This window comes from Drosophila grimshawi, unplaced genomic scaffold, assembly GCF_018153295.1.
Source record: "Drosophila grimshawi isolate 15287-2541.00 unplaced genomic scaffold, ASM1815329v1 contig_1377, whole genome shotgun sequence".
Taxonomy (NCBI): Eukaryota; Metazoa; Arthropoda; class Insecta; order Diptera; family Drosophilidae; genus Drosophila; species Drosophila grimshawi.
The window spans coordinates 21,520,963-21,543,499 of record NW_025062900.1 but is presented as its reverse complement, the minus strand read 5'-3'; the positions used below and the strand labels follow the sequence as shown (position 1 = coordinate 21,543,499).

General features: G+C 38.0%; 1 protein-coding gene across 1 annotated transcript; it reads left to right on the top strand.

Annotated features, from left to right (window-relative positions):
• The first annotated feature begins 241 nt into the window (after positions 1 to 241).
• Positions 242 to 22,030, top strand: LOC6566457 (G1/S-specific cyclin-E). The gene is made up of 6 exons (XM_032739523.2): positions 242 to 357; positions 6,704 to 6,836; positions 10,671 to 10,977; positions 18,894 to 20,191; positions 20,438 to 20,663; positions 20,738 to 22,030. The coding sequence occupies exons 2-6, from the start codon at positions 6,817 to 6,819 to the stop codon at positions 21,137 to 21,139; spliced, it is 2,253 nt and encodes a 750-aa protein (XP_032595414.1). The 5' UTR covers positions 242 to 357; positions 6,704 to 6,816; the 3' UTR covers positions 21,140 to 22,030.
• Positions 22,031 to 22,537: the final 507 nt, after the last annotated feature.

The following is a 22,537-nucleotide window of genomic DNA, read 5'->3' as shown; positions in this document are numbered from 1 at the left end:
AACAAGCACAACTTGTTCTTATGTGTTTGTTGCATTTTTTTTGGCGCTGGATCTACTTGCACACACACGCGCACATACAGCTGCCTGCTGCCTGCTGCCTGCTGTTTCTGCTACTGCTGTCAACGCAGACGTCGCTGTCGACCCTCTCTCTCGCTCTTTGGCACTCTCTTTCTGTTGCCGTCGAGCCACTTGCTGGCGATCAGTGATCACTGCTCAGCTGCTGCTTGGTGAAGTTCGTGGCCGGCGTGTGACGACGAATAAAAAATAATAAATCTATATATTTCAATTTTCCAGTGCAAAATTCAACTGCGAAATTCAAAGCACACATAAAACGCAACAAGTGTGCACAATTTAAAGGTAACGCAAATGATTGCTGGGCAGGAAACCCAAGAAAAATATTAAATTGATTTGTGTAAAAAAAAATTACGCGTGTGACAAGTGTGCGAGTGTGTCTCGTGTGTGTGTGTGTGCGAGTGTGTGTGTGTGTCGTCGTCGTGTCGCTGTGTCGTTGTGTCTTTGCATTTTTTGCTACAAATACAACAAGCGACCCCCACAAAAAAACGGTGCTTTTCAGAAAATCTTATTGGAAAGGAAATTGGATTGTTCAGCATGGACACTTGCATTTGCCAATTGGCAGCGTATTAGAACGGTTCAGTGAACCAATACGCTGGCTGCATTATCAAATTGGAACTCCAACTGGAGTTGACCCAATTCAAATTGTCAGCATTCGCAGCATTCTTTTTACATGTTTTTCTTTTGCTTGACGCACTTTCTAATCAATTCGCATTTATTCAAATATATATTTGTATATATGTGTGTATTTGTGTATATATATTTTATGATGTCGGTCGTCGATTGCACTTTCCCGCCATTCGAATAGATTTTGGGCGCCAACCAAACGCCCAATTCGCGCCACTTTACTTTACGTGTGCGCTTCTCTTTCTCTTTCTCTCTCTCCAGCTTTTTTTGTGACACACTCATAACGTCGACTGGGAGAGCGTATGCTGCTGCACAGCGAAACCCTCTCTTTAGTTCCAATCAGAATAACCATAAAGCGTCGCTGTTGCTGTCGCTGCAGTCGCAGTCGTTGTTAGCGTTTGCCGTCGACGCCGGCTTTGTTCTCTGCGTCCACTTTTTCTTTCACCATTCTCGCAACATACACACACAACAATAACAAGAAACAAAAAAAAACTTAGTACATGATGAAGCCGGCGTCGACGTCGACGCTGACTGCGTGCTTTTGAGATATGCGCCGACGTGAAAAGTTCAAAGCGAAAAAGAAACATCGAATCGAACCTTTTGAAAACTTGACGAAAACGAAGAGAAACAAAAATAAATAAAATGAGTAATAGTCTCATAAAAGAAGCGAAGCGCAGAGCAACTGAATTATGTCAAAAGTGGCGCAAAATCTTTAGGTACATTTGTACATATGTACATTTGTACATAGGACTTGGTGGTTGCCTCCTAGAGATGGGGCAGGTGACCATATATCGCTCGGGGGTCTTAAGCTGCTCCCGCTTGGGGTTCATTGATATTAACACGCATACATACGAGTAAACATGAATATGTATTTGTTGTGTGTGTGTGTGTGTACTTTTCGCATTTTGTTTTAGTTTTTTGCTTCTATTTTTCCGGTTTCAATTTACCTGTTACAATTAGATTTTTTTGCGACTTTCTTTTTGCTTGCTGGTTTATAAATTGCGCTCTTTTTAATATTGCTGGTTTGTTGTTTTTTTTTCTTCGCGCTTTTTGCTTTTTGCTTTCGTAATTTGACTTGGCTTTTTATGCTTTTTTGTGTGTTTCTTTCATAAAATACAAGAATTGCAAAGGCACATCAAAATTACTTTTTATTGTAATTTTAAGTTCAGATTAAAATTCTATTTTGATTACTCTGTTCAATTTATTATTATTATAGATATGTATTTATATTATCAAATATATATACTTTTTGGCTGTTTCATTTGACACTCGTCCTTGGGGCATATAATCAAACGGAATATGCTCATATATATTAAAGTCATTTATTATATTTTGAACATCACCTGCTGATTTTAGCCTAACGACAAAATTCCAAGTAAAGGAATTTCTCAATTATAAATATTTGTGCATAGAGAAGGACGAGGAGGAGGTGGAGAGTTGCTTACAAATATTAAATAGGATCGTGACTATCGCATATAAATCGAAAAGCATTTTTATTGTCTTGTCGAAAAAAGTGAAGATGATACGACGAAGCCTTAGCAGTGTGTGTGTTGTGTGTTGTGTGTGTGTTATGCGTGTGGACCTGGACCAAGTAGTAGTGGGGAATGCAGCAGAAACAACAATGATAAACAGTTTCCAGTTATTCTCGTGCAAACACACAAAAGGCACAAAAGGATAGCAGCCAAAAACAGAGAGCGAGCGACAGAAAGAGAGAAAGAGAGGGGGAGGAAGGGAGAGCGATATAGATACGGATATGTGGCCACTTGAAGCAGTCGCATCCTTTTAAACACGACTGCTGCTAAATATAAACTAAATAATCAATTGAGCGCATCGTTGTATCTGTGTCTGTCTCTGTGTCTGTGGCTGTGTCTGGCCTAACGGCTACTTCAAGGCCGGCAATTCCTGGAACGCGGCTGTCCATTGAAGAACTTTTTTTTTTTTTTTTGTTCTGTGATTTGGTCGCCGCGTTACTTTCACACGCGCATTTCTGGGCAGGCACATTTACATGTACATATGTATGAGTATGTGTATGTGTATATGTATGTGTTTATGTATATCCCAGCAGCGAAAAGAGCGCATTACGAGTATTCGACTCGTAATCTATACCCATATCGCTTTTCCATAAAATAATCAACTTATATGCTGCATTGACAGCTTTTCTATGCGCTTTACAGGCTTACTATCGGAATGTCTTTATATAAATATATATTCATAATATATAGAAAGTTTACAATTTGCTGACTTATTCTAGATAATATTGCATTTTTAAGTATAAACAAATAACATATACTTTATGCTCTACTACACACAGTTTTGTAATGGAAAAACTACAAGAATTAAAAGGAACAGTAAAACGGATAAGATAAGATTATACAAACAAAATATGTAATTAGAGATAGATATTAGAGATTAGCGCACAGCTTTTCTTGCCAAAGCTTCAGAATGCAGCTCTGTTTGCTTGTATGCATTACTTGGTAATGAATTATATTGTGTGCATAAAGAATGCATTCCGTAATGTGGGGTCATTCACTACTTCGCTGCTGGGATGTATGTAAATTGACCCACGCGAATGCTGAGAGAAATATATGTATGTATGTATGTATGTATGCATGTGTGGGCAGTTGAAGAATTTGATGGTACTGTCTCCATCTCGACCCTCGCAGAAGCTGATCGCTATGAAACTTTAGAGTGTCATAGATGAATTACATAAATTTTTATTTAATTTGCAGATTAATGAATTTTTAAATATTTGTAAGTTTAATGAGCAGCTAACAATTTGTTTGATTGTTGAGGAATGCTATTGTATATATAAAAATTTGTGCTAAAATCTTGTAACTTATTTACATAAATTTGACGACGACGACTTTGCGGCAGGCACTTAGAGTTCCAACTAATTGCAAAAGGCGCACATGCGACAGATCGACCACAAGCAAAGCGGATGCATTGGCACTGACAATCCAGGCAATTCATTCAACAGATACATAAGGCCATATATATATATATATATATATATTTATATATGTGTACATTTTATGTGCATGCATTTATCTTGAGTATCTTAGGAATGTATCTTTGCTCGTTGTGCAAGCGCAGCCCAAAATGCATGCATCAACAACAAACAACGCAAACACACTCGCACACACACACACACACATCGCATAGCAAGCACACCAAAAAAGGACGTACAAAAATTGCAGTTTTTAGTCGGCAGACAAGCTGAAGAAGTCGTCTCGGAATTCGGCAAGGGACCAGACCAGGGTCTAGAAACCATGGACCTGTTTTATGTTTTGCTCGCCCGCTCTCTCTCTCTCTCTCTCTCTCTCTCTCTCTCTCTATTATCTTTCTCTCCTCTCTCTTTCCCTCTCTCTATCTCCCTCTCTGTGCACATTTTGCGTGTTTTTCGTAATTTCGCTCTTTACCTCAAGTTGCGAGTTCGAGTTTTGAGTATCTTTTTCATTTCCTTGTGGGAAATTGTGTGTTGCACACACACACATACACCAGCAAACATATGTACATATTTATATATATACATAAATATATATATCTATTTCTACATTCAACCAAAATTTTTGTTTCCTCCTCGCTGAGTGTCGCTGAAAAATAATTCCAGTTAAATCCGTTCGCATCTCATTGTTGTTGACCTTGGCCTTCAGGTAAACAATTTACTTATGCGTCGTCTAATTAGGCCCTGGGAAGCTGGCAAGCGCCTTTCATGTTCTACTCCTCCTCCTTCAGACTTACATATACACACACACATATATATATATATATGTATATCCATGTATATGTGTATTTATGTATTAATATTTGTGCGCATACCTGTCGCCGCATAATTCTCGCAAACTGATAGCGACAACTGACACACAGAGAGAGAGAGAGAGAGAGAGAGAGAGAGAGAGAGAGAAAGAGAGACAGAGCGAGAGAGGAAGAGAGCGGATTCAGCTCTCGCAGCACAACTTAATCTTCATTAGCGCTTCTTGCTTAATCTTTGTCTTGGGGACCTCCCCCAATGTTTGCTGCTGCGATCATCATAAATTTATTCCTATTAAGATGTGATCAAAATGATACAAATTTAAGTCAGTCAATGTTTTATATCTTTGAATGTTTTCCAATCACATTAAACATTTGAGATATTAATATTAAATATTTTTGAGAAGAAAGAGTCTCATAAAGTTATGCAAAAGTAAGCAATCTAATCTAAACCCAAAAGAAGTATATGTTTTCTTGATCTGTGCTGATCTTTTTAACTGTTGCAGCTTGAGATTTCAGTTTTAAACATAGTTTAATAACATATAACAATTTTAAACACCCGATTTTACAAAGAACTTAAACAAAAACTATACAAAACTGTAAAAAGAAAAAACCCAACGAGAAAAGCAGGGTTGGAAATTTGTAAGGTAACAAAAAAGCAAAATATCACCATAAAACGAAGGAAAGTGAAAGGCGGCAATTAATTAGTAGGCATATCCGCAATTAGTGTGAAAATGATGGTTGCAAAGCAGGCAAGAAAAATATAAAAAACAATAAAATAAAACTCCGACAAAATGGAAAATTGTGTAAGAAAAGGCGATGGGCGGCAAAAGAAGGTGCAAGGCGAAAAGAAAGTCGTTAACTAAATAACAGTACAAATGGGGTAGTTATGCCCCGAGACCAGAGCCAGAGGAGGTGTCAGCGGTGTCAGGGAATGCCAAACAAAAGCGGCACATAAATCGTGGCAAAAATAACGCCAGCCCATATGTCACACATCAGTTGAAGAAAACAGGAAAACAGGAACTAGAAAACTACACAAAAAAAAAAGAAAGAAAGGGGAAAAAAAACAGGGGAAACGCGACAGGATACGAATACGCGGAGCAATTAGCACTGGCAAAGTCAATTGAAGGCGCAACTACAGCGAATTGAAAAGAAGTAAAGACTACAATAATAAAACAAGAGTGCAAAACAAACTCGAGAGTGATCGACTAGCAGTTACCCTGTGCATAGCCGTAACATACTTAATATCTGCCTCAACTATTTTGCTAGAGGGTATAAGAACACAAGTAGTCCTTTGGCTGCAGCCTACAGGACCCTTTTTTTGTATTGTATTCGAAGCATTTTATTTTCTAAATTATATTAAATATGTTTTGGGTTTTATTGTACTTAAGAACAATTGAAAAAAATAAATTATAAAATTTATATAGATTTATAAATGAATTTTAATTTACAAAATAAGTTTGCGCATTTGTATGATACCCATTTGAAACATTTGTGTAAAGGGTATAAAAATAGGAGTTGTCCTTTGGCAGCAGCCTGCATGACGAAGAGAGAGATAGAAGAGCGGAGGGGGCCAATGTTCAACAGCTGCCACGGGCATTCACCTGCCCGCAGAGGCAAGAGGCCAAGTGTCAGTCACAACAACAGGTGCATTGATCTCTCCAGCATATTACAGCTCGATATAATTATGCATCGCCGCTTGTCGTAAAAGGAAAAACACCACGTTGACGTTGCGCATGCGTCGTTGAGTTGTTCGCTGCCCCCCGCCAAAGAACACCTGGCATCAACAGGAAAACGGGCAGCTAGACTCTTAATCGAGACTCGTGGAAATTCTATTGACTACCTGTCTAATCCAAACTTGACCCATGTGTGCCTGATATCAACTGCCTGGTTTTCGTTTTCCCGGCTTGTAATTTGAATATCTTTTTTGGGCACGTCCATTTTACATCATAATAAAATGCTGTTAAATATTTATTTTGGTCTTTGCTAAAATAAAACTGGAAATACACCATTCAAAATGTCTTTAAGTATGTGTGAGAAATGTTGTCTGCACGTAAACAAATTTGTTTTTGCCTTGGACCACATGCTGTGCGCATTAGATGTGTTGAAGGATCCTAGCTATCGATAAGTTCTGTAAATCGATAACTCGAAGAATATGCAGCATTTTAAATATCTTTTTTTCTGCCACAGTTTTTTCTTTCTTTTTTATTATTCAAGTTTATTTATTTTGATTTATTTGATTATTTATTTTCAGTTCCTTTTTTATAACCTGCCCATCAGTTACTGCTTTATCGAGCAGCTCCACACACTTTAAAAATTATTCATATACTATTCAAAACTTCAACGGCATTTCAAGGCCGTACAATTATGGATTTTAATGCCAAGAGGTGAGTTTTCCATTTATTTATAATGCACTTAATCCTTTCATTTCTATTATTTTTAAGCCAATTTGTCAATGTATTTATATTTATTTGATGTATCTTATTTTATTTTTTGTTGCTTTTCATCTTTAACATTTTCGTTTTGTAGATACATACAAAAATACTTAAATAAATATTGAAACAAAAGTTTAAACAAATATTTATATTTATTTATACATTGTAGGAGTATTTTATGCAGTTTAGGTTTCTAGGATAAAAATTTATAAATGAATCTTAAATTGTCTTTTCTGTTAACTTGTGAGGGATTTTCTTAAGCTTATCAAATTTGTAAGTATTATTATCCATAAACAAAAGTTCTGGTTTAGGTTTAGGTACACAAGATATCAATTACTTTTCTTCATATTTTGTAAAGTTCTTCACATTTGCCGTCTGGTTCCTTGGCACTTCATGGTTGGATGCATGGCTGCATCGTTTTGACTTCCTTTTTAAACCGATCCAGACAATTAAGAGACCACATCTAAACTAAAACCCAACTGTTTCTAATTCTAACTTTCGTAACTGACTTCCTGGGGCGACAACGACATGCACTTCCTTATGCCAAGTGACGACCACAACTATCCTGGTAGCCGCAGCCGCCTTGGCCTCCCAAAAAAGAAAAAGGCGACCAACGATGTTTATCTAATAACATTTTCGTAATTATAAAGTGACGGGCCAACTGGTTATGGGTGACTACCCGCAGTACCCCCTAGCCCCGAGCTCAGTGTGATAATCTAAAATGCATTTTCACTGCAACGGCAACTGCAGACAACAGACAACAGACAGGCTCAACTATTTTTCCCAAAAAGGACGCAAATCGAACAGCTGTTGTTGGTTGTAGGTGTTAAAATAAAAGTGCACTCTGATAACCAAGTGGCGCATCCGCATCGCATTCCGGCACTGCACCAAAAATCGCCAGGCATGTGACATATAAATATACATATATATATAAAAAGGTCCTGCGTGTGATTAGTAAATAATTGCGCGCGAAAAAGTCATTAGAAAACTGTTTAGTCGCTGTCAGTTGAGGCGACTCTGCGAGGGGCGGTTGCACAGCCCTTATTGCCACATCATGTTGCTCGCATGTTGATAATATTGTCACACACACACAGACACACTCAGGGACTATATTTTGTGGTTTTTTAGCTTTTGTTGCTTTCAAAATTAATTGAGTTTAATACTGCCGCTAGCCGATAAAGGACACCACCCTCCACCCTCCACCCTGCAGGCAGTGCGCGCTTCAATATAATTGCATAATTGCCCAGTCATTTGGGTCTCGTCAGTTGCGACCCTCGCAACTGGGTCCGCTCTCCTCCTGCCTGCTGCCTTCGATCACTTAAGTGATAGTCCATTTTATGGACATAATTCGTGGTCAAACATGTGTGCGACATTATTATTATAGTATTGGAATGTGTTGCGACACAAACTATAACGGAATTCTCTTAATCATCAACTGATCAACTCGGACACATTTTGAGGTTATATTTCCGAGAAATACTGTTGCATACTTTTAAGCGCATTCTCTCTTCTTTCTAGTTTGTTGCGAGGAAATGATTGGAAATGAAAAGGCAAAGTTAATTAAAGGGATATCTGAGTGTATAAAATAAGGTATCATTAACCACACTTGGAAAATTCAATTAAATAAAATTCAGAAGACATTAAGCAAATATGTCTGCTTACTTACTCAAAATAAGTCTTGCCAAATCGATTTTTAACTACTCTTTTACTGCTGTAAAAAGCATTAAATATCATTTTATATTTTGTTGAAATTACAAATATTTTTTTTTGAATTGATATACACAAAAACAATTAAATCTAAGTGCTTTCTGAATTGAATGTCTTTTTTTAGACAGATTAAAAGAGCTCACTTCTATTTCTCGCATACTTTTTGATTAAATGTATTAATTTTTACTATATTTTCTTAAACAGACTTAAACTTTTTTTTTATGGTTTTCATAATTATGTGTAACAGTCAAAAATATTATTTTTACGTATATGTAGCTTTTAAAGAAATATATTTAACAATTTATTCTTATAATTATCACTTTACAAATGAGTCAATATGCGTGAGCGAAAAGTAAGAAATTGCGAAAGATCTTTTAACATTGTTTCTACTATTATTGCTTCTAGTTTAGAGGTATTTTCTCTCTACTCTCTGCTTGCCTTACAATCAATATGCAATGCATATTTGAAATTCATATTTTCTTACCTTTCTCTGAGCCTCAGTTGATTGTCACATAGACACAGCAGCTACCCCAGGAGGCATAATTGCTCATTCCACGGATTTGATTGCGCTAAGAAGCTACAGCTGCCGCTTTCTACCTACATTTTCACACCCAGTCGTGGATACAAAATAAATACCAGCCATGAATTTTTCCACGCTGCGAAAGAGCATTTCTCCTTAGGCAACAAAATATTATACGAACTTTCACCGCGATCAACATTGACAAATTTTCTTTGATTTGAACCTTTAACCAAGGACTGGGGCACCCTACTGACCTGAAAATGGAAAAACTTTTGAGTGCGGTGTGTAGCACGTACGCGCCATTAGTCTGTAGAGCCATTTCTCTTCACTATTTGCTTACTTCTCGTTGCCATAACTCATTTCTAAGCGACTCCATTTCCTTGTAATTTACTACGTGATTACTTTTTCTTGTTCATTAAACCATTAAACGCGATCGATAAGGCAGCGCGCAAAAGATGCCTCTGCACCGATCCCCTTTGGTCAAAAGGAATGGAAAAAGGGCTTAGCAGCTAACTGTGTGTGCAGCAGGCCCTTTCTAACCCATACCTTTGCAAAGGGTATTTCAATTTGATCACGAAATATGTAATACTTTGATGAAGAGCGGTCTTAAAGAACAGACATTTATAGTAATATGGATATATATTATATAGTAATATGTAGAAAGATCAACAATTTTGTTTTCTTTTATGCATATTTTTAATAAATATGAAGAAAATGTACAGGTATTTTGAGAAACATATTTTTGGCTAATTAAAAAGTCGGGAGACATTTATTATTTATTATTAAAAATAAACAAATATATAGTATAAAGAGCGGTGTGCATTTCAGAAATCTCTTAAGCTAATCTACTTTGCTAGTAGTAATTTCTTAAGATATTAGATCAAATATAGTTCGACCATTTTAAGATGATACAGCTCCAGATTTCTGCAAGGGTATTTCCTTTTCGGTACTCTGAATTCTATTTTGTTCTTTTCATTTTGCCGGAGAATAGACATTTCTTTAATGAACCCTTGGCAAGCTTTTGTTGATCTACTGTTAAGGGTTAAACGAGAGACTTCTCCAATTGCAAAAAATTCGCGAATCGAATTGCCTGAAGTGCAGTTTCCTTTTCTTTTCTTTTCTTTTTTTTTATCAGTTGCGTGTCTGATGCTCGAGATAAACATCTGCCTGAAAATAAATGAAACATTTGCTTGCCCGCCCTTGCATTATGCATAATGTGCATGCAAATTTGGGCGAATTGCTTAATTTTCAATCTTAGAGGGTCGTCGAAGACTTTGCACTAGAGAGGCGTCTACAAACCTCTCGATTACAATTTCCCGGATGTTAAATATGTATTTTCGTGTAACCGATGGGTGCCTGTCAAAATTCAATGAATTTATGCGCGAATGCTTGTATCTTCTGTACCGCCCCTATATATATACTTGGATATTCCTTTCTTTCCATTTCTCTTTTTCTTTCTCCTTTTAATTTTTATTTTTGATTAGGTGGAATTGAATTTCCCCATATATTGCAAAATTCGAATAATATAAATGTTGTTGCTTTCCATTTTGTATTTGCAGTGCCAACAGAACCAGCAGCAGCAATGAAAATCATGAGCACGTAGTCACCCCTGCCAGCATCAACAAACAGAGCAGCAGCAGCAGCAGCAGCAGCAACAACAACAACAACAACAACAACAACAGCAGCAACAACAATAACAGTGGATCATCAGCAGCAGAAGCCACCTCCAGAGCTGATCAGCCATGTTTCTGGAGCGACGAATCCATATCCATGGACATGGATCCATGCTATGGTCCAACTAATGCATCTACTTCCACTAACCTTATCATCGGCAGTTGCAAGCGCAAACGTCGCTCTTCCACTCGGGTTAGTATCTATCTACTTGCATATGTACATATAGATCCGTCTTCTTTGTGCGATTATCAGTGCTCGTATACTCTACAGTTAGCTATATAGCTATACTAAAACTGGCAATCTTATCAATCAAACGGCACTCACGTTTCAATCTGAAACTGCACTTTGGGTCATGCCTTTCATGATCCTACCTATATTATATGTGATACTTTGATTCATTCATTTAATTAGATCATCAGCATGTTTACCTACCCAAATTGACAGAGAACTTTGCACAACACCACTTAAATTCTCAACTCAATATAAACCTCCTATATCTATTCAAATTGTACTAATTTATGATATTGTGATATGAAGACTAAAAAGTTGGCAAGATTTTAGAATAAGATTTCTTTTGACGGATGCAGATTAAATTTGGAAAAGAAGATTTCTTATGCCAGAGGCAGATCAAGATCATTTCTTTTTTAAATTAAAACTTTGGCTGGAATAGTCCTGTATTAGGATTAATAATGAAAATATAGGAGTAAACTGGTTCAATGGAATGTCAAATCAACGATCTTGAAGCTAGAGATCCTTACTCGGATTATATTCATGTACTTACTTCTCAAAGTTTAAATCAATACAAACCAATAATCGATAATATTAATATATTAATTTAGATGGTAGATTTCTGTTTGTAGATTGTATCGGTTTTTTAAGGTACTTTTAATCAGCTAAATAGAAATGTTCCTTCATGCTCGACTGTCTGCAACAAACTTACCCACATTAGCTAGTTAATGTTTGCGTATCTGAAATACTCAAATGCACACATGTATATTTTACAAATTGTGTGGATTTCTCGTATCTATTCGATCTTTGGCAGTTCTGGCAGAGATCTCTAACCAAATAAGCCGTTAGTCACGTACAAGGAACTCTCAGCCACTTGGCTGCACACAGAAGCAAGGAGCAAGAAGCAAACAAAATGCAAAAGATGCAGCCCAAAAATAAATGCTACTTATGAAAGGGCTCATTAGGCGCTACTTTCTCTCTCTCACTCTCCCTTTCTCTCTCTATCTCTATCTCTATTTGTCCTTCGCTGCGTGTTAAGTCAGGGCTATTTGGCGTGCTGGGTTTTCAAGTAGCTGCAATCAAAGCCTGGCACAATAGCGACTGAGACCAGCACAGACAACGCCAGTTGTTGCCTACTGGCAGCTGTATTGGTGCAAAGGATTTGCTGGCTGTGTACTCTCTATATATATATATAGATATACAATTTTTTATTTGACTCCTTGCTTAAAAAAGGAAGAAAAAAACTGACAGTCTGCGAGCAATGAACTTGCAGAAAATTGCTTTATCAAAGTTTGTGTCTGTGTTGGTATTTGCAAATACGCGTCTACCCCAGTTTATATAATATGCTGCAAAACAAATGTCATTTTGTTTCCGTATATATGTATATATATGCATATATATATATATATTTATGTTGCCCCCCCAAGCAGTCAGTCAACTAAGAATTCCAATGCTCTTGCAATATGTTGGGCACATGCACAGCAGTAGGACAAAGGACAAAGGACAGATGACGACGTGGAAGTTGAAGTTGAAGTTGCGCATGCGCAACGCGCACACCTTGAGCTGAGCCGTGGACAACTTCAGGGGTTGGTTTTTGCAGTCGTTCAGGACCTAAAGTCAAGACCTTGGCAAAATGTCCGTTAAGTCCAAAAAGAGAAAATGAAGAAGAAGTTGTACGATTGTTATTATTATAGGTTATGTTAGCTTCCGACTCGTCCGCTGCTCTGTCGTGCGTGAAGCGAGAGCAACTAGATCAAGACGGGATGGGACACAACGCCTTAACCACAACAAGAACGCAACGCATTCAAAAAAAAAAAAAGAAGAAAAAAACAGTAAAGGGGGAACGGGGTTGCCCGTTATCCTTGCTCAAGGATCGCAAACGCACTCTGCCGATGTGTTTCTATCTAATTAAATATTCATCGAGACGACATTTGCAGCAGTAGCGTTCCGGGCACATGAAAAATGGTTGCATCCGAGCCGATACCGGTCCCAACACAACACGGGACACGGTAGCCCATCTATCTAGCTATCCCATCCTTATCCTTATGCAAATGTCTACTGCTGCTCATTAGATTTCCGTTAAACTTTTATGCAAAACCATTTTCATATCTCCAGGACTGTGTCATCTGTTTGCGGGACGTTATGGGTTCTCAGCCCTAATTATGCGCTGGGATATTGTTTCTTATGTTTTCGTCTTTGAAATATTATACAATATTTGTTTAGCTTGCGCAAAAAGGATCAAAATTATGGTATTATTTTACCAATTTGTCAGTGTAGTGTAACCCTTTTGTGCGTGATATGTGTAGAGATTCCAAAACTTTCTTTTTGTTGTGTCCTGTAAGCATGAAATCGGCACAACCTTTGTTTTCTTGTATTTTTTCACCCGAATATCGTATCCTTTGGATGGAGGAATTCCCTCTCTTGAATCGCTGCGGGTCCTTCTCAGTTCTCTGTACCGGCAATCAAGTGCAGGACTTGTGCTTGATTTCTGTCAAGTCAGCACCGGCACAGTTTGACGAAAACTTGATTCTCAGGCTGGGTTTTTGTATTTTTTTTGTGCTTAGCTGTCGATGATTCCCAGGCATTTGTTGTGGCAACCCATCTTGGGATAGACAAGGAATAATGCTTGTAATTTGACGTGTTTTCCTTTCTTTATTCGAATTTTAAGTGGATTTCATTTAGCTTAGCAGCCAAATGCAAGCAGAAAAGTTGTTTAGAATTTTACAGAAAAAAAAGAAACATTCTTCCACATATGAATAAGTGTGTGTAAAGCTCTCTTGGAGATTAAGAACCGTTAGCTGAAACTCTAGCAAAAGACGATCCTTAAAGTTGTACGCAAATTAAGTCTTCGTAAGATTGAACTGATGGAATAAAATAATAATAATTTATGATTTATATCATAATTTCCATTTTATAAAAATTAACTGCAAATAAAATCTGTGATTCGAATAAATTTTATATTTTAAAATATTTAAGGATCTCTTTCTTCGTCTTGATAATCCCTTGGCAAAATTCATATTTAAAATTCATTTGCCTGGTTGCGCGCCATCCGTGCCGTAATCCTGCGTAACTACCGCAACAAAGACAGCCGCAGGACCTTTGCTTAATCCATTTTGTCATGCAGGCTAACCAATTGCATGATTAATAGCACAATAGCACCGCACTCGGACAGTCAGACATAATGAAGATTTCGCTTTTCCTTGACGATGTTTAATTTGTTGCAAGTCATGCGGACAACCGCGCAAAAGCGAATGACACCCATTAACCCCTTTCTCCGGCTGCCGTTGACCAGGGGTCACTTTCCATCTGTGACAGCTATCATTGCGAGGAAATATGAGTGTTTGTCCTTTGGGACGGATATGCGGCTTGTTTGCATATCATTTATAACTGCAACTTTGGCACAATCTGACAGCCTTCTGGCTAATTTAGACTGATGGTCAACGCAATTTGACATCTACTTGAACAGAGTCATCCAACTCAATGAAGAACTGATTACTGATTAGCAATTTCTAAAGTAGACTCTGTTTATTTTTGCAATATGGTATTTTAAAAATTCATTCTTCTAGTTGAAAATCGAATTTATAAATTAAATAAGTAATTTTCCTGTAATCATTTATAGAGATTGTCCTAGAATATGATTCAATAGACGTCAAATGGTTGATAACCCCCCCAAGCAATATCAGCTAGTTACACAGTTTTGAGTAAATTCCAATGCTGAAATAAGCCAATGGCACTCGTGCAACATACAGCTGCCTATTTTGCCACATTGCCACATATTAACAATTATCAAATGAAGAAAAGAAAGAAAAATACGAAATTAAATGTTATGAAAGAAGTTGAGCGGACGGGGGCGGCGAACACAACAAAATGAAACTACAGACTACAATGGAATGTGTGTGTTGCACACACACATACACACAAACACACACACACACACACAAATACAATATCAAAAGTTACACCTGGACCCACGCCAAGGTAACCAAGACGGGGCAGACGGAAAAAAAAGAACGAACGAAAACAACAAAAAAATAGAAAGGTGTTTCGGTATTTACAAGGCGAATGGTAGACGAAAGATTACGGCACATCGGCATAGTAGGACTTTAGGGACCAATACAAAGGACGAGCGAGCGAGGAACAGCGACAAGGACTATGAGGTTTGATGTTGTTGACAACGCTGTCGGGGACAATTGCCGATTACATCATCTGCTTCTACTGCTGCTGCTGCTGCTGCCGATTTTGTTTACTGTTCGAATTGACTCCCAGGCGTTATTTCGAGTGATGTTTTGGGTGCACTCAGGGGGCTGTTGGGTTTTGTGGCACAAGCAAAGTTCTTGAGGTAGCAGCTGCAGTTCCTTGCGTACAATTTGTGTATTTAAGAACTGGCAATCTTGAGCCAGCTTAAAAGGGGGCAACGCAGTTTAACCCTTGTTAAACTTGAGCAGCAACCCCTTTTTTGTTGTTGTTGTTGTTTTGTTTTTTTTTTTGCGTGGTCCAGACGCTTTTCAGCCCACTTAACAGTTCACTAAATTCACATAGTCGTAGGGATCAATGCAATCAGTTGGGTTCACACATCCACAAGAAAAATGTTGTATTTTATTTTGATTTGCCAAAGAAATGCTCAAATCGCTCTCTACGCTTGACCAGACAGTCAAAGCGGCAGATGTTGACAACTCTGGACTCGGCAGGAGTTGTTGGTCCACAGTTTCTTTTGGCTATTGCACGCTTTTATTTTAATTACGTAGCACTGCATAAATACCCTATAACCATAACCATGACATGTGTCCATTTTCCATTGCAAATTTCCATTGGCATTTTCAGGCATCCTCCTCAAACCAAGGGATGAGGGTTGCATTGTGTGCCAAGAATAAGAAATTAACTTTGACAAGCGGACCTACTTCTGTGCATTTTCTTTATTTGCCTTCCGTCTTCTCCTATCTCTGTCTCTATCTCTATCTATTCTCCCTCTTCTCGATCTTTTTGATCTTCCTGTTTTGGCAAACCTACTCAAACAATTAAATGTGTCACATAAATATCGTTAAAATTTTTCCCCTCATTTTCATGCGACTTATTTCCGTACAAATTATGTGAAAAATCTTTAACGATTTAACAATCTCGAATTGGCTAAGCTTTTATCATGAGACAGATTTGACATTAACAATTTTGATTTTATTATGTGTGATTCCATTACAAAATTACAAACGATCCCAGAATAGAATTTTACAATTATTAAATTTGATTTGTTTAAAATGTGCCATTTATGAAACTGTTTTAAGTTTATGATTTTCAAAGAACGCTTCACATATTTATATTACAATTAGCTACGATTTAAAATAAAAATACTTGAATATGGGAAATCTTGAAGTCGCTTGTTGAGAAATCATTTTAAATTAAGCAATGTTTTCGTCGTTTTGTGTCAAACTCTAATCATTTTAAGCTACTGCCTTTAATTATTTTGACATACATCATACATCATACATACATATATCATATTATGCCAGAGCTTATAGATATTATTATTGAGAGCTTATTTCATATTATACCAGAGCTTATAGATATTATTATTATTATTATTGAGAGCTTCTAGTTATAATTATTGATTTCTTTCTTTCAATATGCAGATGAGAAATGCATGTAGACCCTATTCTACATTACTCCTCAAAACTCTCTAGAAAAATATCTGATTTATTGTGTAAAATGTTCTTTTTATGCAATGAAAAAAATCTTATTTTTTCCATCTTTAGATTTAATTCCATAATTTGATACATTTACAGAAGTAAGATTCTTCATTTAAAGCGCTGCAAAGCAAACTGTAATTTTGTCTAAATCATCAATCTAACCATTTTTTTTTTTTGCCTTATTCATTGTTTGTGCAAAACTAAGTCTTTTGCGTCCTTCGCCGATCTTTGTCGTGAAATGTGGTTGCATTAGCCTCGCTCTACATGTTGGCTTTAGCGACGCCCCTCCCGTTCATAGTTCCTCTGGCCAATAGATCATTTATTGAAGATGGAAAAAAATAGGTTTCTTAAGCGGGAGCTAAAACTGCAGCTTGCTGCGCCTTAGCCAGGGCGAAAGAGCTCGAGCCAAAGGCGATAATACCGCTGGCCGGGCGGAATTGCAGTAGGTAAAGATTTGAGCTGCGTCTACCTGGAAAAGTTGACAAAAATAATTGTAAAAAGGATCAGGAGCAGCCGTCACAGGGATTTGTAACTGCTTTGGCTGATAAACACCCAGCAAACGCAAAATGCAATGCAAAAACAACAACAAGAAACGAGCGTCTCAAGAAATTTAACACAAGTACCCCGAAAGCAAAGATTTCATAGAGGTGCAAAAGAGAAAGATAGCTGTAGCGAGAGCGAGAGAGAGAGAGAGAGAGAGAGAGAGAGAGGTCTGTGTTGCCTTTGTCGATCCTGTTTCACCGTTGCAACCCCTATTTGCCGTTGCAACGCTAAGCAGGATAACGACAGCGAGCCGAAGTCTACAATCGGGAATCGGGGATCGGGGATCGGCGATCTGGAACGAGCGGCGATCAGCTCAGTTTCGCAGCGCCAGTCAACGCGCTTGGTACACGGCAAGCGCACAGCGGATAAACATAAAAATAAAATAAAATAAAAGAGCATTTAGAAAAATGATTGGCTATTGCTGAGCAGAAGCTGAAAGGAGTCAACACGATTAACTCACAAGCATTCTCCAGTTGAGAGAGAGAGAGAGAGAGACGCAGACTGAACTTTGTGAACTGAGTGCAAAAAACTAAAAAAAGAATTAGTTTAGGAACCGGATTTCGCGAGAGAACGTCAAGAAAATCCACAGCAGCGATAAGAAATGTTTTAAGTGCCAACTGCACTTGAATTCATATACCAAAGAACACTCTGATAACGATCAACCAAAGACTGCTGCTAAATATTCAATAAATCATCTCTAGCAAAAGTGCAATACAAAACGTTTCTCTCAAATTTCTCACATTTATATCTGCAACACCTTTTAAACACTCTCCCATGCATCCAATCAGCCGAGACTAAAGTGTTATTGTTATCAACTCAACTCAAACCCATACTGAAAATATCCTTTTGAATTATTTTCTGTGTGTCTGTGTGTGTGGTTTATTGTGCGGGTGCATCCGATATTAAGACTACCAGGATTAAAGTCTTCCTGACAGACGTGCCCACATAAATTTACAATTTGGGATCCTCTGCAGTGTCTGCCAATTAACTCGAAACACGTTTTTGCTGGCACAGTGCGAACGCGTTTGCTGTTGTGATCCTGTTTTAAACTTGATCTTTGTTTCGGCCTTTTACTCAAAATTGCTGTTCATGTTACTATGAAGTTGGAACAGAAGCGCAAATTCATTCAAATGGTAATAATTCCTTAATTCGTCGCATATTTTAAGATCATGTTCCCAAAGTGGTTTAGCTTTAGCATCTTTTTCTTGTTAATTGATGTTCACCAGTTGAGATTAGCCAGAATGGTGGTTATGCTTTATAACTTGATATTGGTTGGAAAATCGCATATAATTAAGAAAAAAAAAATCTTGAGTCCAAGTTACTATTTTCAATTACTAAAAAGTTTTCTTCTCATAAGTGATATAAACAAATTTTGTTGTTGGTTTTTGGATGAGGATCATCCAAAACAAGCATGATCAAAAAGTTTAATTTTTTAGTAATTCATTATCATTTCCAATATTGTAAATTCAATTAAATATTAGCCATTATTTATAGAATTGTAAAACTATGATTCAACCACTCAGAAATTTTCCATAATAATAATAAATACTGCTAAGAAATCTCATCTCTAATTCCTTGATTTATTATTTAAATATATTAGTAATTGTTGTGTTATGATTCTCATGTATGGATTGTCCTTTCTATTGTGTTTCTTTAAAGGATCCTGAACTTGGCTACGAGCCGCCATCGGCGAAACGCCAACAGCGTTTGCCAGGCATGGCTTATGGCTGCGATCAGAGCAATCAGTCGTCGGTGGCCTCCTCGGTGTACACGTCGCCGGTGACATCGACGACGACCGATGCACTGAATGCCCAGGAGTTGCTCAGCATACGCAGTTCGCCCGCCGAGGAGCTGCCGGATGAGCCGCATAGTCCCCTACCCGACAGTCCAGACAGTCCGCCTAGTCCGGATCGCGGTGGTACCAAACAGCAGGCGGTGGTGGTGCGCTATGCGTCAGTGGATCAGCCCAAAGCTGATGAGCAGCTGGCGGAGGAGAAGTTGCTGGGTGCTGAGAGCAGCGATGAGTACTCGTACGACGATGAAGATGACGATGAGGAGGATGTGGATGAGGAAATCAATTCGTCGAGCTCCTCGCCTGCCTCCTCAACGGCCACGAACTGTAGTCAAGATGGTGAACGCACCCCGGCAACCCAACAGCTGGCGAGCAACGGCACTCGTCCCGTCAACAAGGATGCGTTGAGCAAGTTCAGCGCTCTCGATGACTTCGCTGGGCACAACAGCTACAAGTGCATGTCCCCGGCCGTGGAGTTCACGCAGCGCCAGTGTCCGCTGCCAGCGTTGTCCTGGGCCAATGCCGCCGATGTGTGGAAGCTGATGTGCAAACGGGATGAGGAGGATTCGCATTTGCGCAGCAGCAGCATGTTGGAGCAGCATCCGGGATTGCAGCCACGCATGCGCGCCATACTCCTCGACTGGCTGATAGAGGTCTGCGAGGTGTACAAACTGCATCGGGAGACCTTCTATCTGGCCGTCGACTATCTGGATCGCTATCTCCACAAGGCACTCAAGGTGCAAAAGACGCATCTGCAGCTGATTGGCATCACGTGTCTGTTTGTCGCCGCCAAGGTCGAGGAAATCTATCCGCCCAAAATCTGCGAATTTGCCTACGTCACAGATGGTGCATGCACCGAGCACGACATACTGCAGCACGAGAAACTGCTGCTGCAGGCGCTCGAATGGGACATCTGCCCCATCACCGTCATCGGCTGGTTGGGCGTCTACATGCAGCTCAATGTGAACAATCGCACACCGGCCACATTCTCGCAGGTTGGCAAACATCAGTCGGCATTCGACGATGCCTTCATCTATCCACAGTTCTCGGGCTTTGAGTTTGTGCAAACGTCGCAGCTGCTCGATCTGTGCACACTCGATGTGGGCATGGCCAACTATCCATACTCGGTTTTGACGGCTGCGGCTATTAGTCATACATTCAATATGTAAGTTGAACACTTTTGTAATCTATATCTCTTCGAAATTAATAAAAAATTAGCGCTTTAATAATTTTTGTTAAGATCATTAATAAACAGTTTCAAGTCAATCAGTTAACAAGACAGAAAATAATGGAAAGATTATTTTTGAATAGTAATTTATATTCAAGTTAGACGTCTTGTATTACTTTTGAGTAGTTGTACTTAATCCAATCTTGATTTCATATTCATAATTTGTTTTAATTATTTTTTTAGGGAGACCGCTCTGCGTTGCTCCGGCCTGGATTTTCAGGTGGTGCAGCGCTGCGCACGCTGGATGCAACCGTTTTTCTGTGTCATCTCCAATAAGGCGGTCTATCTGCACATGAATGAGCAGAACGAGCAGGTGACAAATAAGTTTGGACTGGCCAGTGTCTGTCCCAACATTGTCACCGATGATTCGCACATCATTCAGACGCACACAACCACAATGGACATGTATGTAAGTATTCAAGGGTAATCTATGCTGTATGAGTTGTATATATTAAATGTATTTTTTGTTCTTGTCATTTTTAGGATGAGCTGCTGATGGCACAAAATGCGCAGCATGCGATGCGCGCTCGCACTCAGGCCTCGCCGGCGACGGCACTGCGCGCTCCAGAGAGTCAGTTAACGCCGCCAGCCTCTAGTCACAAGCCGGACGAGTATCTGGGCGATGAGGAGGATGTGTCGGCCACCTCAACCACATCAACCGTTGCAGTCGTATCCACGGCGATTAAGGCCACAGCTTTGAGCAGCAGTAGTTTGGGCAATCCTTTGCCACTACAGGATCTGGCCAGTCACAAGAATGCTGCGATTGCAGGAGCCAACAGCAGTAGCACCAAAAGTAGCAGTCGCAACAGCAAAAGTAGCATCTCCAGCAGTAGCAATAGCAGCAGCAGCAGCAGCAGCAGCAGCCGCAGCAGCAGTCAAGTTTAGGCGCTCTTAAGTCTTGTCATTGTCACTCTCAAAAACACACGCCCGCCCTAACAGTTTTAACGTCTAAGTGTTTCAAAAGTATACATATATATATATATTTCTATCTAATATTATAAATTATTTATGTTAAGTGAAAAAGATATTATTTTCCTAATTCCTAGGATTTTTTTGGTGCGCAGCTCGCATCCTTGTAGAATTTAGTCGTAAAACAAAACAAACAAAAAACACAACAAAAAAAAAAAAATAACAAAACAAAAGAAAACAAAATACCCATTTAAATTTGTGTATGTATATAAACAAAAATATAATTTTACTGTTCCCCATATATATAGAGATATTGCAATGCTTATATTCAAGGCAAAAATGTAATTCTACATTAGATTAATTCATTGTTTTGTTGCAAACTTAAAGTGGAGCAGTGTATTTATTATGTAACTTCTGGCTTGGCGTTGGCATTTTACAAAATCATCTAGCATCTAAAGAGAATGTCCACATGTAAAAAAAAAAGAAAAGAAAACTAAACAAAACGCACTCACACTCACAATCACAACCACATTTAGCTTATTCATAAACAATCATCGCTTCAGACATTAACAAATCTAATATATTTATCAATAAAAGCCTGTGCGCAATATATACTTGACTAACAAACTAAAATTAGCTGATAAGTTGAGGGCAAATGCACCAAAACTAACAACGACTAATGCTTATGCGGCAAATAATTTCATTAATTCAACATTCAACTGAACATTCAACAATTAACAATTAAAACTTAACTAACTGACTACAACAAAGACATATTTATGTATAAATTACTAAGCTGACATGAAGATAATATTTACAATGAGTTTTGGCAATGGCCAATATATTGCCAAATGTAATATGAATTAAATTACAAATATAATCAAGTATAAATATATTAACATGTATTTGCAAACATTTTACTGTAGACTAATTTGCCATAATTTGCTAAGCAAATCAAATCTGTATATATATATAACTTTATATATCAAGAATAAGATACACATTTACAAATACACACACATAGCTGAAACGCATATAATATATTATTATACAAGTGTACAATTTCTTAATGGCAACGTATGTAAATTCAATAACCAACAAACAAACAAACAAACAAACAAATATAGTAAAATTATTTACATAGCTAAGGCATAAATTAAACATTTAAGTGTTCATATGTTTAAGGTTAGAATGGAAACAAACAAAAAATGCACAAAAAAACCAGAACAAGAATAAATTAACAAATAAGTTTTATTTTTAGTTTTTAAAGCAATAATGATTTTAAAGTTATGAATTGATTTTAAATAATTTCACTAGTACGCTTATCCATGATTTGATGTCAACTAAATAACAAAAGAAACAAAAAAATTAAAT